The sequence below is a fragment of the Propithecus coquereli genome, unplaced genomic scaffold (assembly GCF_000956105.1).
Source record: "Propithecus coquereli isolate 6110/MARCELLA unplaced genomic scaffold, Pcoq_1.0 Scaffold171, whole genome shotgun sequence".
NCBI classification, from domain to species: Eukaryota; Metazoa; Chordata; class Mammalia; order Primates; family Indriidae; genus Propithecus; species Propithecus coquereli.
In genome coordinates this window covers 5672192-5691107 of record NW_012141747.1, presented here as the reverse complement: position 1 = coordinate 5691107, position 18916 = coordinate 5672192, and the positions used below count along the sequence as shown (strand labels likewise).

Sequence of the window (18916 nt, the reverse complement as noted above, 5' to 3'; positions counted from 1 at the left end):
AAGGAGGCAGGGTGTCAAAATGACCTCTCTGGGAATGCAATGTGAGACTCTGACAGCTCTCTGGGCCCTGCTTAGGACAACATGGCTCTGCCTCCTCCCACACAGAGCTTAGCTACGCTTGGGAAAGCTGAAGTCTGCATGCTGGGGTTTGTGTTCCAAAGTACTTGAGATGATGCGTTTAAAGGACCACAGTTCTCATGCCCACCCCACAGTCCCCCCACCCTCCATCCCAGAGATGAAGACAGAGTTGTCCTGTAGGTGAAGGGCAGGCAGCAAGCAGTCAAATCCTGGGAGAGCTGGGAGGAAGGGGAGGGGAAAGTGGCTCTTTGCAGAGTGAAGTGTAACCTAGGTGGATATAGGTCTCCAGGGTCATCTCCCACTTCCCAGGTGGATGGACACACCGGGTGCTCATCGGACAGTCAGAAGTGGCTCTTCTGAACCCCATGGCACCCCCAGGCCCTCCCCGTGACATGCATTTGTTTTTCTGAGTGCAGTTCTTTCCCCCACTCACCGAAGACGGTAGTGTGATTGAAGTTCCATGTTAGGAAGAGGCAAGTAGCTTATGATAACAGATATGGAACTTGGAGCAAGAGAGGGAGAGGGGAGCATGGCAGGCTGGCACACGCATGGGGTATTTATAGCAGAGCCGACTGTGCTTTGGTTTGGCAGACAATTATTAAACACGGTCATGGAACAGGTTATTAAGAAAACTCTGGCTTTCCCTGCAGAGGAACATCTGCCTGACAAGGCAAAGGAAGGGTCCTGGCACCTCCTGGGCCTGTGATCATGGGCAGGATGCACGGGAGGGGGATCCTATATAACAGCCCTCCAGGTTCTAAACACTCTCTCAAACCAACTTCTCAAAGGATTCTCAAGAAGGAGTTTAGGTGTGCTATCATTTATAGAACAAGATTATGATATATAACCCTTTTACAGCCTTGATCTAGTCACCATCCACTGACAATAGTTGTTTATGCGCTGTGTGGCTCTGTTTCTAGAGGGCAGGGACAATGCATATGCAAATTAACATCATTGTTCACGACCAACCAGACCCAACCCAGGGCACAAAGGGGGCACTCACAAAACAAAACCCAGCATCCTGGAAATGTAAACCAGTGCTTTGCTGTTCATGAGTTGATATTAAGTCCAAATAAGAGGTCTGAATACAGACAAAAGAGATGGGAACCTGTCCAGGAAGACACTAACTAGACTGGGAAGTCTGGGTTTCTCCAGAGGCGGGGGGGTGCACGAAGGGCTCTGAGTCAGTAAGTGGCAGAAACAGGTGTGAGACAAAGTGGCCAGGCTCTCCCACTTCGGGTGCTTCCCATCCCTGAGGCTGGGAGCGTGGAAATTCACATGCCATTCACAGGCAGCTGTGTTGTGTGTGGTTGTTCTGTACTTCCCCACCATGTGGGCCACAGCCCTAGCCCAGCAACTTTCAAACAAAGGAGAAAAGGCAGGAGGAAGGGGAAGTGCTCACCTGCTGCCATGCTGAAAGGGCCCCAGGGGGCACAGAGCAGGGATATGGGCTCCCAGGCTGTGAAATGCCTCCATGACCTCCTGCAGGGAGGGGCACCACAAGCGCATGTCTTCCTCTGTCAGGTGAGCAAAGGAGGGCAGAGAGTTAGAGGAGGAGAGAAGGGGCAGGCTCTGACAACCCCCGGCCCAAGTAACCGGTTTCTGTTCTCTGACAGCATAGTGTTAATCTGCAGAAATGAAGCAACCAGGGGTTTTCAAATATCACTGGAGCTTTGGGAACCTGGACATTCATCCTTATCCAGTCCTTAAGGTGTGGCTGCACTCCAGTTCAAGGGCCCAAGGACAACCTCACCCTGACCATCTGACCACCCACATGAAGCAGCGGTCAGGGTGCTCAGCTGCTCATGACTAAGTGACAAGAGAGGCCCTGACTCTGCAAGGCTCAGAAGACACCAGTCTCAGCACCCTTAGGCTCTCTGTGCTGAGGCCAGGACCGAGCCCACTGCTGACTCGCCATCACTCTTCTGCAACGTCTGGGTGTCCCTTGGTCCACTGCCCCTGCCGGGAGCACACCTTGCCTCCCTTCCACAGCCTGAGACACGTCCTCTCAGCAAGGGTGGGCTATGGGTACCAGTCCCTCTTGACCAATTTAACAAAACATGAACGATAATCTGATCCCACCAACCAATGGGAGAAACCTTACATACTCAGGGCCTTTCCTCTGTTAGACTATATAAGGATATTTTCACAACTGGGAGAGTAGAAATATAAAAAATAATGTTTCTGTGCATCTTTTCCAAAGATGGCTGCACAAGATCTCCCATCCCTGTGTTCTCTGTGTTGTGATCTCCCACACTCCATGGACAGGCAGCATCTATGTCTCTACCCCATTATCATTCCTCCACAGTATCTTACTCATCAATGTACTTGCTTCTTGTCTGTCTCTTCCTGTTAAACGAGGGCAGGGCCTATATCTGTGCTCATCTCCACATGCCCCATGCCTAAAAAAAGTGGCTAGTGCGTAGAAGAATTGGAATGAATGAATGAATGAATGGATGGAGAGAATCCAAAACAAATCTGAATAGTACACAGCTAAAAGGATGCTATGTTCTGAGTGTCTGTGTCTCCCCAAAGTTCGCACATTGAGACTTAATCCCCACTGTGACAGTATCAAGCAGTGGAGCCTTTGGGAGACAATTATATCATGAGGAGGGGCCTCCTGAATGGGATTAGCACCCTGATAAAAGAGGCCCGAGCAAGCCTGTGAGGACACTGCCACAGGGTGTCATCTTTGAGGCAAAGACTGAGCCCTCACCAGACATCAGATCTGCTGGCACCTCAATCTTGGACTTCCCAGCCTCCAGAACTGTGAGCAATAAATTTCTGTTATTTGTAAATTACCTAGTCTAAGGTACTAGGTTATAGCAGCTCAAATGGACTAAGAGGGGAACTGAAAACAAGCCACGAGATGGGCTGGCAGTGTCAAGAACACACATGATGCATTTGACAATGCGTGAGGCACTGGGATCAAGGGCTTGGAGGCTGGTTTAGGGATGCATTAGAAGCCATGCTTGAATCTTCAGCATCCTGGAGGGTGAGTGTTCCGTCCTAAGGACCCACTTCAGCGTATCCCACCATGTGCAGGAACTACCCAGGTATGAAAAGATAAAAAGGTGACCTAGTGGAGATCTTGACCTCGGGAAGCTCACAGTCTAGGAGGAAAAAGAACCAGGCAGATAAATAAATATGAGGCACAGAGTCTGCTCAGAGGAAGGGGTATTAAGTGGGCATGGGAAGGAGGCAAGGCAGGGAACATGCCACAAGTAATGGGAAGGGAAGTGCATGCTCGTCGTAGGGACAGAGATGGCAGAGGCAGGGCAGCATGAAAGAGCATGGCATGTTGAGACCAGAGGCATGAATGGGGCACAGAAAAGGGAAGGCTGCAGTGAGCTGGACACTTCCACAAGGCCAACTACAAGAAACAGTTTCCTAAACTCATCGAGAAGTTTCAGCAAGTCTTACAAGGCTGCAGTGCCTGCAGACAGTGCAATGAATGGCAAGCAGAGGGGTCTCTGAAACCTGTCCAAGGACATTTCTTCAGCAGGCATTGAGTGTCTCTCTTCGGAAATGTATATGGCTTGGGACTCACCCAACAAGTAATTAGACTCTTAGAGGAGGAAAACTTTCTTGTTTGTTTTTTTTCCCTCTTGGGCAACTTAACAAGGTAGAGAGCGATAATGATACCCCTTACTCGCTTCACAAACAAGCTGGGAAGAATGAAGTCTGCAAAACACAATGAGATTCCACTCACAAGAGAGAACTGTTTACCAGGACATTTGGGGGACTGTGCACGTATGTGCACGCATCTGCGGGTGGGTGGATGAACTTTCCTGGGAGGAAAAGACAATTGACCTAGAGCGAGGCCCTGGGAGGCCCAGATAAGCTGGAACCTCTTGCTGGGAGGCCCCAAGGGGGGCTGTGTCCAGCCACCCCTCTCGAGCCCCACATCAGCCCACACAGGTGCATTTTTTGCTGTGAAACTCCTCGATGGGCAGCAGTGCTGACCCCACCAGCCCCAAGCCTGGAGCCTGGCATCCTCCCCTCTCTCCTCTCCTACCTAGTAACTCCTCCATACCACAGCATGACCCAGACTGAGGTGTCAGGAGCAGTGACAGAGGAGGGGCCTGGGAGGTCTCAGGACAAATCAGTCCCCACCAACAGCCCTGAAAGCTGGTTATGTGACGACAGGAAAATACCACCCCAAAGCCCATAATTAACACTGCCTATAAGTAGGCCACGCGCTCAGCTTTTCCTGAGTGCTGTTTGTCCCAAATGAGGGATTTCTGGAGAGCTGACACAGAAGAAAACTCAGACATGAAGCTGCCAGGCTCCAGCTCGCTAACTCAGTTCCTCCATGCACACAACAGGCGTTTTAGGTGATTCCCAGGGGGGCTCCAGGGAACCGTGCCTTTTAAAATGCCAGCGCTAACAGAGCTGCACCCGGGCTCTGTGTAGAGGCTGTGAGTCTGGAGGCATCCCTTTAGGTCTCTGTCCTGGGACGGAACTGATGCTTCCAGGGATAGGCAGAGGAAGAAAAGTGGCAAGCCTAAAATAAAAGTGACTTTTCCATCTGGGCTCTGGAAGAAGCTGTTAATCCCCCACTGTCCTCCTGGCACCGTTTACTTGGAATGGGAAAACCGTGCACATCCCAAGAACCTCCTTGGTGCCCCGCGTGCCAGCCCCCGCAGCTCTAAGGCCTGGCTCCCACTCCCCTCCCTGGGCCTTCACCCTCCCCCTTTTCTCATCTTGGGTCTCAGGGGCATGACAGCAGCGGGCAGGGGCTGCAGGCTGCAGCCTCTGTTCTTGTTCTCCCCCCACGCAATCAAACAGCTAAGGAACATGGTGGGTGGCTGCACAAGGAACACCGCTGCCTTGGGTCCGGATTCTCTGACCCTGCAGTGACACAGCAGGAGGGGAGGATCCCATAAGCCCTAATGGGGGGGCTGGTTCCTAAAGGAAAGCAAGCTACCCGCCAGACTGAACCCCAATCCTAACTGGAGTGCGGGGCTCACAATGTTTATGGGAGGCCTAAAATTTGATCATTTTGTACCTTCCCAACTCGAATTACTTAACTTCCCTCACCACTTTTGTACTTAAATTTAAACTTGTTTCAATATCGCTAGCTTTAGTCAATTAGCTTTAGTTTTAGTCATTTAAACTGTTTATTCACTCAGCAAATGTTAATCGAACACCAGGCGCTTTTCTAAAATCTGAGGACCCAGCAGTGAGCACAACAGACAGAAGTCCTGCTCTCCTGGTGGATGGTCTGGTGGAGAAACCTCACAATGCAAATATACGAATATACAAAATGACACCGGGTGGCAAACGTGGCTTGGAGGAAGGGTGCTCGGGGGACATTGGAGCACCCCCAAATGACACGGGGGATGATGTTGCGGACAGAAGGAAGAGCCTCACAGAGACCTGAGGCCAGGGCGCGTTTCCTTGTTTTAGGTTGAGCAAGGAGCCCAGGGAGCTGGAAGGGCACAAGGCCAGGCATGGGGATGAAGATGGAGAGGCAGAGTGGGGGTGAGTGAGGGGAGGACAGGGCAGGCCCTGTAGCCGGGGACATGGCCAAAATCATATGTCACATCGTATTTTAAAAATGTGCACATTCTGTCACCCCAACTGCAGTATAAGCACAGGACACAGGCCAAGGTCTCCCCGAGACTGACACTGTCTCTCCCCACAGAGAACCACGTGCCCAGGGGACCTTGATAAATTCTGACCCACTTGCTGTTCTTGGCCTCTCCACCAACACTGGCTTTTTTCCAGAGCAGTACCCACTTGCTTTAAGAACCTTCTTTTGGTTTCTTCTCCATCCTGCAACCAGCTCGATGGGCACATTCATTTTCCCTCTTCTCCGCACTCACCCCGAGCCTGAGGCCCTTCCTTTGGTGCCCCTGACAACCTCCTTGCCTTGCTGTAACCCACCCTGCACACACACACCCCCGACACCATCTCTGTAGGCCCCTGGCCTGTTTATTCACAGGAGTGTGTGTACAGGGTAGGTGATGCTGTCCCCAGGCCACCTCTCCTCTCTCCTGCCCTCTGTAACTCACACTGCCTGGTATCACCTAACACCGCTGAGCATTTGAGGCCCCTGGTGTGCAGGACAGAGTTGCATTGTGCCAAACCACAGAACCACTCAAATCTGCTAGAATTAGGTTCCCCTGCAAATAACAAAAAGAACACAATTGAAAAACAAAACCAAAAGCAAAATTAAACAACAAAAGCCCCTCCTGGGCCTCAATAAGCTAGAATTTTATTCTCTGATGAAAAAGAAGTCTAGAGGTGAGCAGATCACAGCTGGTGTAGAGAACTGACTACCCCTGTAGGATCTTGGGTACCTGTTTTCCTGGTCTGCCATCCTCCGCATGTGCCTCTCATGCTCAAGGCTAGCTCATGATCCAGGATGTCTGCTGGAGGCCCAGCTATTATGTTTCAACTACAGGCAATCACTTTCTCATGTTGCCACCTAAGTATACATTCTTGGGTTGTTTTTAAGGATGCAGGGCTCCCTTAGTGTGACTCACGAAGGTAGTAGCAAACCACCCTCCCAAGGGTAACGTGTGTTTACAGCAGCATCATTTGTAACTGTCAGAAACTGGAAGCAACCAAGATGGCCTTCAACAAGTGAACAGATAACCTATGATGTATCCATATAATGGAATATTATTCAGCAATAAAAAAGAAATGAACTATTGAGCCATAAAAAGACATGGAAAAACCCTAAATGCTTATTGCTGAGTGGAAGACGTCAATGTGGAAAGACGATGTACTGTGTGATTCCAGCTATATGACATTCTGGAAAAGGCAAGACTATGGAGACAGTAAAAACACCAGTGGTCGCCAGGGACTAGGGGCTGGGAGGAGAATGGATGGGATCAACAGGTGGAACACAGGGCATTTTTAGGGAATGAAACCCTTCCGTATGCTACAGTAATGATGGACACGTCTATACAATTGTTAAAACCCATAGAACTGTGCAACACAACCCTAACTTAAACCATGGACTTCAATGAATAACGTATCACTACTGGCTCATCAACTGTAACAAATGTACACACTAATGCAAGATGTAAGTAACAGGCAATATCAGTGGGTGGGAGCAGAGAGGGGAGGATATGGGAACTCTTTGTACTTTCTGATCAATTTTTCTGTAAGCCTAAAACTGTTCTTAAAAAATGAAGGCTATTAAAAACACAACAAAAGCACTCAAAAAAAAGAAAGAGAAAGAGAGAAAGCAAGCAAGCAAGAAAGAAAGAGAAGGAGAGGTCTCCACACACAGCACTGTGGGCAGCACAGTGGACCCTGCAGTGTAAGGGATGGTGGTGTGTGCTCCCTGTTGGATCAAGGACCCAGTTGAGAACCTGATGCAGTGGTTCTCAGACTTGTCTGCACATTTTGGAATCACTTAGGGAGCTTCAAAAATTATTGCCACCTGTGCCCCAATCCCAGCAATTGCGGTTTAACTAGTCTAGGGTGTGGCCTGGGCTTTGGAATTTTTTAAAATTCCCAAGTGACTCTAATATGCAGCCAAGTTTGGGCTCCACTGAGCTAATGAAAGCCATGGCCCTCATTCCAGAGCAGCACCAGGGTCACCCTCATGTACTCAGGCAGATGATGAGGGGGTGCGGGTGGGCAGGATCAGTGGACACCAGCCCCGGCTCACCCTCACGCTCAAAGCTCTTGGCTTTGTATCTGACACCAACTGCCCGTGGCCCAGTAGCCCAGGGGTTCTCAGCTCCATTTGCTTGCTGGAGTCACAGGGGAGGTTTTAAAACACCCATACCCAGACTGCACCTCCAACTGATCTCAGAGGGCAGGACCTGGGTATCAGTACTTTTTTAAGCTCAGCTACAGCTGAACATTGCCACGTCTGAGGCTGAGTCCTGGGGGAGCCACAGACACCCTCTGATCAGGGTCTAAAAGTCAAACATTAAGAAGTTCTCTCCAAATTCAAATCACTTAAATTTATTTTGCCCCTTTCAAAATTTATTTTACATGACAGGTTGAGAGTCTTGAGCTAAAGAGGTGGGCTAAGCCTCTGTGATTGCATGGCCACTCTCTCCTCCTCCAAGAGGTTCGTGTACTTAGCTGAAGTCCTCATAAACCTGGAGTGTCTCAGCCCCAGCTGCACGTTAGAATCACCTGGGAGCTTTAAAAAATCCTGGTGACAGGTACTATCCTAAGTGCATTACAAGAACTAACTCACCTGAGCCTCACCGGCACCTGATGGAGCAGCACCACAGCATCCCCGCTGTACAGGTGGTGGGATGTAGTGGCGGGGACAAGGTCCAAACCCTCCACAAGGCAGGGAGATGCCGGCTGAGCTGGGGTAAAGCATTCGTGCCTGTCCCCACAGGGCAAGCAGACCCCACGTCCTGACCCTGGAGGATCAGACTGCATATCAGAGCTTGGCTGACCACACAGGATTAAAGCAGCCATCTGGAGAAGACGCTGATGTCCACTGCAGGTAATGTAGGTGTTCCTCAAGACTTGTCTACTCATTCAACAAAAACTACCTGCATCCCACTGTGTACCTGGCTCATGTAGCTGCCAGGAACCCAAGAGAAGACTAAAACTATAAACAAAACAAAGACATGGTCCCCACACTCTGGAGCTCAGAGCCTACCAGGAGAGACAATATTAATCAAAGAATGTACCAACAACTATGACTAAAGCCATGAAGAGTGGAAGAGGGACCTCAGTATAGAAGGAAGAGGGTCTGGATCTGGGGGCAGGGCAGGCCTCCCTGCGCAGCTAATGCCAGAGAAGCCAAGTAACTGAGAGGAAGAGATAGAGGTAAGGAGGCAAAAGTCATGGGGCAGCTGGGGGGAGAGAGGAGAGCATCCCAGGTGGAGAGACTGGCACATGCAAAGGCCCTGTGGCAGGAGGAAAGATGGAAGAAAAGGAGAGTAGTGAGGCTGGAGTGCAAAGAGTCAGAGCAAGAATGAGATCAAATGAGCTGGGTGGGGTCGGCTGCCCACGCAGGAGGTGGCGCGCATCATGCAAACAGTGTGAAGCTGAGGCGAGCATTCCTTATGCTTTCCAGCCCCCTGATTATTTGCAATAAGGGAAAATAATAGTATCTACGTGTTGGGTAGTTGTGGCAATTAAATGAGATAGGCCAAGCCCTGGGCTTGGTGCCTGGCACAAATTAAGCTCTCCAGAAAAGTTAGCTATTATTTTTAGTTAAATTACTTTTATTATCATATCCAACAATAATATATTTTAAAAACAAGGATCAATTATGAAGTTGAATTACTGTTATTATCTAATTTTAACTGGAGACTTTGAAGGAGCCAAGCCAGGCAAATGATGGCTCTGAGGGAGCTGGGCCATGGGGCCTCCTGGGTGGTCCTCCAAGTGTTTTCCTGCCTGTTTGGGTCTACACAACATTCTCACAGCACCAGCATGGGGACTGAGTGCAGCTGGGGTGGCAGATCTGGATCCCAGCCTGCTTTCCTGGGCCTGGGGACAATGGGACCAGCCCTGTGGAATTAAGGAGTGAAGGGCGCCTTGCACATGAACAGTGTTGGGCCCAAGGCCCAGACACAAAAGTGCCCCACGTATGTGGGCAGCTGCCAGGGCCACCACAGGAGTTGTGATCCGCTGATGACAGGGTTGTGGAGCCCCAGCAGGCAGCTGTCCACAAGTGGGACCTCCATTCTGGGGAGCTCCAGGAGGTTCTGATTGGCTCACTTCCTGCCACCCCCCGGGGGGCTGTCCTGACCACCAGGAGAGAGGCAGATCAGGTGAGGCGAGGACACCTCCTAATAAGATAGCAAAGAGCAGGAAGCATCAACCAGATGGACAGCCTCAAAGACTTTTGGCTGCTTAAAAACCATCTGAGAAAATAAAAAAGCCAACCATCTGAGAATAAGTTGAAATAGAAATGGCCAAAATAGAACTACAGAAATTAAGAGGTGTAGATGGTACTCAGAACATTTGTGTTACTCAGTCCCTTCAGTTTATCTAATGATCTCTCATTCATAAAGAAATAGATTTTTGTTTTGATAATAGCTATCACTTTTGAGCGGCCACTATGCACCAGGTATTTCACATACATTATTACCTCTAACCCTTAAAACAATCCTGACGGCTCAGTGCTGGCAGCTCGGGTGAGAATTTGTCAGTCCAAGCACCACCTGTGCCCTCACACTGCTCCACGCCACTTGAGGGTTTTTCCCAAGGGCCTGACTGTAGGACATCCTGTCTCCACTCCAGCCACTCCATCCTACACTGCCCCTAATCATGCACCCTTATGTTCCCACGCACGTCTCAGAATTTACGACGAGGAGTCAGCCTAGAGCTCCAATCAAAGACTGCTTTGGCTGATCCCTAAACTTTTTTTTGATGGTGCATACATATCATCTAAAAATGTTTAATTTATGCCTCCAACAAATATACATTTATAAACTATATAAATGTAACATGATACTAATCTGCTGTATATACATTATAACTTATACTGAAAAAAGAACTTCAAAAAAGGTGAGCTACTATGGTCTAAGTTTTCACCTTAAGAAACTAGAGGAAAAAGGGCAAAGTAAGCAAAAGAAAGGAAACAATAAAGATAACAGGAATCAATAAAACCCAAAACAGGAAGACAATAAAGAAAGTCAATGAAATCAAAAGCTGGTTCTTTGAGAAGATCAATGGAGTTGATAAACTTTGAACCTGATTGATCAGAAAGAAGAAAAAAACACAAATGACCAATATCAGAACAAAAAAAAGGTCATCATCACTGACCCAACAGACATTAAAAGGACAATAAAGAAATACTATGAACAAATCTAAGCTAATAAATTTGACAGATGAAATGAACACAAACTAGCAAAGCCTACCCAAGAAGAAACAGATAATATAAATAGCCTTATATCTATTAAAGAAATCAGATTTATAGTTAAAAACCTTTCCACACAGAAGACTAAGAGCCCATATGACTTCACTGGCTAATTTTACCAAACATTTAAGGAAAAAATAATATTACTTCTACACAAACTCTGCCAGAAAACTGAAGAGGAGAGAATACTTCCCAACATAGTCTATGAAGCCAGCATTATTATGAAACCACAATTAGAAAGAGAACACTATAGACTAATAGCTTCATTAACATAAATGCAAAAGATCCTAACAAAAATTTACCAAATTGAATACAATAAAAAATTAATACACATGACCAAGTGGAATTTATTCCAGAATGCAAGAACGAATGAACATTCAAAAATCAATGTAATTTACCGTACTGAGAGACTATAAAAGGAGAACCATTTGATTATCTCAAAATCCAATATCCAGGCCAGGCACAGTGCTCACACCTGTAATCCTAGCACTTTGGGAGGCTGAGGAGGGAGAATTGCTTGAGGTCAGGAATTCAAGACTAGCCTGAGCAATGTAGTGAGACCCTGTCTCTACAAAAAAATAGAAAAATTATCCAGGCAATTGGTGGCACACGGTTGGCGTCCCAGCTACTCAGAAGGCTGAGGCAGGAGGATCACTTGAGCCCAGAAGTTTGAGGCTTCTGTGAGCTATGATCATGCCACTGCCCTCATGCCTGGGCAACAAAGTGAGACCTTGTTTAAAAAAAAAAATCCAACATTCATTCCTGATAAAAATTCTCAGCAAAGAGGAGTTTATTAAGGTTATATTATAGGATAAAAGGTCAATATACAAAAATCAGTTGTATTTTAATATGCTGGCAATGAAAAATCTATAAATGAAATTAAGAAAACAATTCCACTTATAATACATCAAAAAGAACAAAATGGCCAGGTGAGGTGGCTCATACTTGTAATCCCAGCACTTTGGGAAGCTGAGGTGTGAGGATTGCTTGAGGCCAGGATTAGAGACTAGCCTGGGCAACATAGCAGACCCTATCTCTATAAAAATTTTAAAAAATTAGCCAGGTGTGGTGGTGCACACCTGTAATCCTACCTACTGGAGAGGTTGAGGCAGGAGGATCATTTGAGCTCAGGAGTTCAAGGCTGTAGTGAGCTGATAGTGCCACTGCACTAAAGCCTGGGCAACAGAGCAAGACCCTGTTGCAAAAAAAAAAAAAAAAGAATAAAATACTTAGGAATAAATTTATCAAAAGAATTATGAGACTTGTACACTGAAATGTTGAAAGAAACTAAACAAGATCTAAATAAATGAAAAGATATCCCATGTTCGTGGATTAGAAGGTGAATATTCTTAATATTGTTAAGATGTTAATTTTGCCTCAAATTGATCAATAGATTTAATGCAATACCAATAAAAACTCTAGCAAGATTTTTTTTTTGGTAGAAAACAAGCTCATTCTAAAATTTATATGAAAATGCAAAGGTTCAAAAGGAGCCAAAACAACTTTGAAAAAGAAGAACAAAGTTAAAGGATTTAAACTGTCTGATTTCAACACTTACAAATGGGGACACTTATAATGAAGACAGTGGGGTAAGCTTAGACATATAAATCAAGGAAATAGAATGGAGTCCAGAAATAGACCCACATATACATGATCAACTGATTTTTGTTAAAGATGCCAAGGTAATTCAATGGGGAAAGAATAATCTTTTCAACAAAAGGTGCTGGAACAAGTGGATAGCCATATGTAAAAAAATTGACCTTACCTAATATCATAAATAAAAATTAACTCAAAATGGATCACAGACTTAAATGTTAAGAGCTAAAATTATACAACTAGAAGAAAACAGGGAAAGATCTCAATGACTCAAGTTTCACAAATATTCCTTAAATATGATACAGAAAGCACAAAATATCAATAAATTGGACTTTATTAAAGTATAAAAACTTTTTTTTTTTTTTTTTTTTTGAGACAGAGTCTCAGTCTTTTGTCCGGGCTGGAGTGCCGTGGCGTCAGCCTAGCTCACAGCAACCTCAAACTCCTGGGCTCAAGCGATCCTCCTGCCTCAGCCTCCCGAGTAGCTGGGACTACAGGCATGCGCCACCATGCCCGGCTAACTTTCTTTCTATATATTTTTAGTTGCCCGATTAATTTCTCTCTAATTTTAGTAGAGACGGGGTCTCACTCTTGCTCAGGCTGGTCTCGAACCCCCGCGCTCAAACAATCCGCCTGCCTCGGCCTCCCAGAGAGCCAGGATCACAGGCGTGAGCCACCGCGCCTGGCCTATAAAAACTTTTGTTTTTCAAAAGACAATGTCATGCTAATGAAAAGAGAAACTGCATATTGGGAAAGAATATTGACAAAACATGTATCTAATAAAGGATTGTAAATAGATTATACAAAGAATTCTTACAATTCAATAAGAAGACAAACAACCCAGTAAGAACATGGGCAAAACAACAGAATAGACACTTTGCCAAGGAAGATAATACAGATGGCAAATAAGTCCACAAGAAGATCATCAGTCTTTAGGTAAATGTAAAGTAAAACCACAATGAGCTACCACCTATTAAAGATGGACCATAACAAGCGCTGGAAGGATATGGAGCACTGGAAGTCTTATACAATGCTGGTGGAAAATGGTACAACCACTTTGGAAACGTTTGGCAATTTCTTAAAGACGTAAACATACATTTACCGTATGACCCAGCCATTCCACTTCTAGACATTTACCCAATAGGATGAAAACCGATGTCCACACAAAGACTCTCATAAGAATGTTTACAGCAGCTTTATTTTAAATAGCCTCAAAACTGGAAACAACAAAAATGTCTGTCAACAGGTGAGTGGATAAACAAACCACATTATATCCACACAATGAAATACTACTCAGCAATGAAAAGAAATAAACTACTGATACATGCAATGACATGGATAAATTTTAAGACAATCGTGCTATGTGAAAGAAGGCAGACCAACAACAACAAAAAAGAGTACCTACATATGATTCCATTTATATAAAATTCTAGAAAATACAGACTAATCTGATAGTGCAAGAAAGTAGGTCAGAGGTTTCCTAGAGACGAGAGCAGAGGGAGAGATCAATTATAAAGAGGCACAAGGAAACTTTCGGGGGCAATGGATACATATATTAGCTTGATTGTGGTGAGGTTTTATGGATATATATATATATATATGCTGTACAAATACAAATGTATACAAGTTAATATATGTCAATTATACCTCAACGAAGCTGTTTTTAAAAGAAAAATGAGCTAAAATATTAATATAAGTGTTAAGGTTTTCTTTCTGTACCCCAGTGGCTATCCCACCTCCTGGACCTCCACTTGACCAGCCTTGTGCAGGCTGTGGCCTCTCCAGACACCCAGGGGAGAGAACTGGGAAATTTCTAGAAGAACACCTCTCCACAGGAGGTAATTTCCGATTGATAACTGATGTGGGAAAAGAAATACAGTATAGATAAATATATGACCATAAAAATATATATAAAATGTGGATTGTGCATTAATTTTGTTCCTGAAAATAATGACAAGAAACTGTTACTAAGGAGTACTTAGCGGGAGGAAGTAGTCATGGGAGTGGCTGGTGAGGGAGGCTTTCAGTTTTTATTCTGCACCTTTCTCTAGGATTCGAATTTGCTAAACTTGGTACATAGAGTACTTTAAAAAATTATAGCGGTTACTTGGGTGATGAGATTATTTGCCATCTTATTTTTGTTTTATTCTTTTTACAAGAAGCAATTTTATGAATGTTATCTGGGAGAGAAGGAAGGTGGGAGGAAGAAAGGAAGGAAGGGAGGGAAGAAGGAAAAAAATGCAAGCAAGCAATGGCAAAAAGAAAGTGGCCGGCCAGGCACAGTGGCTCATGCCTATAATTCTAGTACTCCGGGAAGCCGAGGTGGGAGGATCGTTTGAGGTCAGGAGTTCAAGACCAGCCTGAGCAAGAGGTAGACCCTGTCTCTACTAAAAAAATAGAAAAAATTAGCCAAGCAACTAAAAATAGAAACAAAAAATTAGCCGGGTGTGATGGCGAGCACCTGTAGTCCTAGCCACTCAGGAGGCTGAGGCAGGAGGATTGCTTGAGCCCAGGAGTTTGAGGTTGCTCTGAGTTAGGCTGACGCCACAGCACTCTAGCCTAGGCAGAGCAAGACTGTCCAAAAAAAAAAGAAAAAGTGACCCGCGAAATGGGGGCCTGTATAAGAGAGCCCCAAAGCCCCAGTGTCTATGATACCAGAGCTCCAGGAACAAAGGGAAAAGTGTGGTGACCAAGCGACGATGAAAAAAGGGTCCAGAGGCCCTGCTCATGAAAATGAAACTTATTTTGTTCTTAGAGCTGAACATCTCGCCCACTTTCAAAATATCCAAAGAATGTACTGGCCAGGGTCATTCTATTTTATTATATCCCCCTCCTCCTACACAAATATTACAGAAGCTGATAGAGAATGGAATGGGTAGGTAAAAATGAACAACATTGTCTTGGAAGCTAATGGGAAAGAACCTACGCGTGCTTTGCTCCTTTTCTAAAATGTTTTAATCTTGCTGATGGAGCTCCTTTTCTTGAGGCACTGCTTTGAGACTGGTACTGGGTTAATGGCCAGTCCTACACTGGCTCAGCCAAAACATTTTTGTTAAACAAACATGAGGTCATTTCTCTCGAGCAATTAGTTGCACAAGAATATGTTTGCTTTCAAAACCAAATTCTACCACACACACACACACACACACACACACGCACACACACACACACACACACAACTATTAAAGCTAATAAATGGGTATAGCAAGATTGTAGGATACAAGGTCAATATACAAAAATCTGTTGTATTTCTATACACTAGCAATGAACAATCCCAAAAGGAAATTAAGAAAACAATTCTATTTATAATAGCACCAAAAAGAATTAAATATTTATGAATAAATTTAACAAAAGAAGTATAAGACACTTATACTGAAAACTGTAACACGTTGAAAGAAATTAAAGAAGATCTAAATAAATGGAAAGATAGCCCATGTTCATGGATTGGAAGACTTATTATTATTAAGATGGCAATATTTTTACCATTACCATTAATTACCATTAAGATGGCAATACTACCCAAAGTTATCTATAGATTCAAAACAATCACTGTCAAAACTCCCACTGTCATTTTTACAGAAATTGACAAGCTGATCCTAAAATTCATATGGAAATGCAAGGGACCCAGAATAGCCAAAATAATTTTTTTTTTTTGAGACAGAGTCTCACTCTTTTGCCCGGGCTAGAGTGAGTACCGTGGCATCAGCCTAGTTTACAGCAACCTCAAACTCCTGGGCTCAAGTGATCCTCTTGCCTCAGCTTCCCGGTAGCTGGGACTACAGGCATGCGCCACCATGCCCGGCTAATTTTTTCTATATATTTTTAGTTGTCCAATTAATTTCTTTCTAATTTTAGTAGAGACGGGGTCTCGCTCTTGCTCAGGCTGGTCTCGAACTCCTGAGCTCAAACAATCCGCCCGCTTCGGCCTCCCAGAGAGCTAGGATTACAGGTGTGAGCCACTGCGCCTGGCCCAAAATAATTTTTAAAAGAGTATAATACTTGGAAGACTCACACTTCTCAATTTTAAAACTTGCTATAAGCTACAGTAATCAAGAATTTAGAGTACTGGCATAATGCTAGACAATGGAATAAAATTGAGAGACCAGAAATAAACCCTTACATTTATGGCCAATTGATTTTCAATAAGGGTGCCAATACAATTCAATGGGGAAAGAAGATTTTTCAACAAACAGTGCTGGGACAACTGGATATCCACATATATAAAAGAATGAAGTTGGACTCCTATTTCACATCATATACAAAAATAAACTCAAAATGGATCAAAGACCTAAATTTATGAGCTAAAATTATAAAACTCTTAGAAGAAAACAGAGATGGGGAAAATTTTCATGACCTTAGATTAGGCAATGGTGTCTTTACGTTTGACACCAAAGGCACAGGCCACAAAAGAAAAAAATAAAGTGGATTTCATCAAAACTTAAAACTTTTATGCATCAAAAGACACTGTCGAGAGTGAAAAGACAACCCACAGAATGAGAGAAAATATTTGCCCAAATCACGTATCTAGTAACGGTCTAGTGCCAAGAACTCCTGCAACTCAATGAAAAAAGACAAACAATCCAATTGAAAAGTGAGGAAAGTATTTGACTAGACATTTTCCCAGGGAAAATATAAAAATGGTTAGTAAGAACATGAAAAGATGCTCAACAAGCCTAGTCATCAGGGAAACGCAAACCACAATTAGATATTACTTCACGCCCACTAGGATGACTACTATCAAAAAGAGGGACAACAACAAATGTTTGCAAGGATGTAGAAAAATTGGAACCCTCACATGTTGCTAATGGAAATGTAAAATGATGTAGCCACTTCAGAAAACAGTTTGGCAGTTCCAAAAGGTTAAACAGAGAGCTACCATCTGACTCATTAATTCTACTCTTAAGTATATTAATATTGGGGAATTAATATATACCAAAGAGAATTGAAAACATATCTCCACATGAACACTTGTATACAAATGTTCATAACAGTATTATTCATAATAGCCAAAAGGTAGAAACAACCTAAGTGTCCATCAATTGATGAACAGATAAGTAAAAAGAAACGATGACTGATATATGCTATAATATGCACGAACCTTGAAAATATTGCTAAGAAGCCAGAAAAAAAGGTCATATAGTGTATGATTCCATTTATATGAAATGTCCAGAGTAGGTAAATCCATAGAGACAGAAAGTAGATGATTGCCAGGGGTTGGGGGAGGGAAGAATGGGGAGTGACTGCTGATGGGCAAGAGATTTCTTTTTCGGGAGATGAAAATGTTCCGGAATTAGACATTGGTGATGGTTGAACAACTGTAAATGTACTAAAAACCACTGAATCATATACTTTAGAAGGGTGAAATGTATGGTATGTGACTTATATCTTTAAAAAACCAACAATTTCATCCTGATCTTGCTAAATATTAATAAAGCTTCACTGTGCTTGCAATGGCCCCAAATTTTCAGTCTCGTCTCCTACTCTGCCCCCATTAAGGAAGCCCCTCTCTTCCCATCTCCTCGTCTGTTCCCACTGCTTCCTGCTTCCCTTACATCTCTGCACACCCAAATCCTATTCCCAAGGCTGCAAATCAGTGGTCTATAGTTGAATGATGTCTGCAGATGGGTTCATAGTGGTTTTTATAAATTGTCACTGTTAACTGAATTAGTTACCAAGAGGAAATTTCAAATAAATATTCATATTCTGGCTGTGGCAGATTGTGCTGGCTGCCTATCCAAAAGCCCTTATCCCCTTTTTCTCTGCTAAGGGAACTCTGGTTTTGTTCTCGTGTCAGCTCAAGGAGGTGGGTCCACCTCAGCAGAACCATGTCATTCCACTCACCTTTGCAGAGGTTGGCCTACGGGTGGCTACTTGAGCAGTCAGAGCTCTGAGCTGCAGGCAACAGAAACAGGCTCTGACTACTTCAGCAGAAAACAGGTTTATTATATGCCGGAGGCCAGTCTACCACATAGCCAAGTAAGGTTAGGTTCTAGGGTCCCTCACTTGCATGAGCCCCTGCAAGTGTTCTAGGGTAGGTAGGGAAGCCAGGTTGCAATCAGCAAGCATTGCTACAAGCACATTTCTGGAAACTATCCTAGAGAGATATGGCAGAAAGGGACAAGGTCTAGCATTTGGTATGATTTCTTTACTCATACTGAATAGATGTTCACGTTCACACTGAATTTTCCACGTAGTGAATTAGATGTCTTAGATGTTAGAATTATAGATAAGGATTTTTTTTTAATTGTTGTTTTTTTTTATTTCGGCATATTATGGGAGTATAGATGTTTAGGTTACGTATGTTGCTCTTGCCCCCCGCTACAGATAAGGATTTTAAAGCAGCTATTATAACTATGCTCAAGATGGTAGAAGAAAATAAGCTCATAATGAACAAACAGGAAATCCAATAGAGAACTAGAAACTATAAAAAAA

The 18916-nt window shown here is 44.3% G+C and overlaps 1 protein-coding gene across 1 annotated transcript in view; it reads right to left on the bottom strand.

The window, feature by feature from the left end:
- Positions 1-18916, bottom strand: part of FAM178B (family with sequence similarity 178, member B) — an 85596-nt gene that overhangs the window by 42150 nt on the left and 24530 nt on the right. The window contains exon 8 of the mRNA XM_012641875.1: positions 1481-1595. Within this exon, the coding sequence (XP_012497329.1) occupies positions 1481-1595 (115 nt within the window). The remainder of the gene's footprint in view (positions 1-1480; positions 1596-18916) is intronic.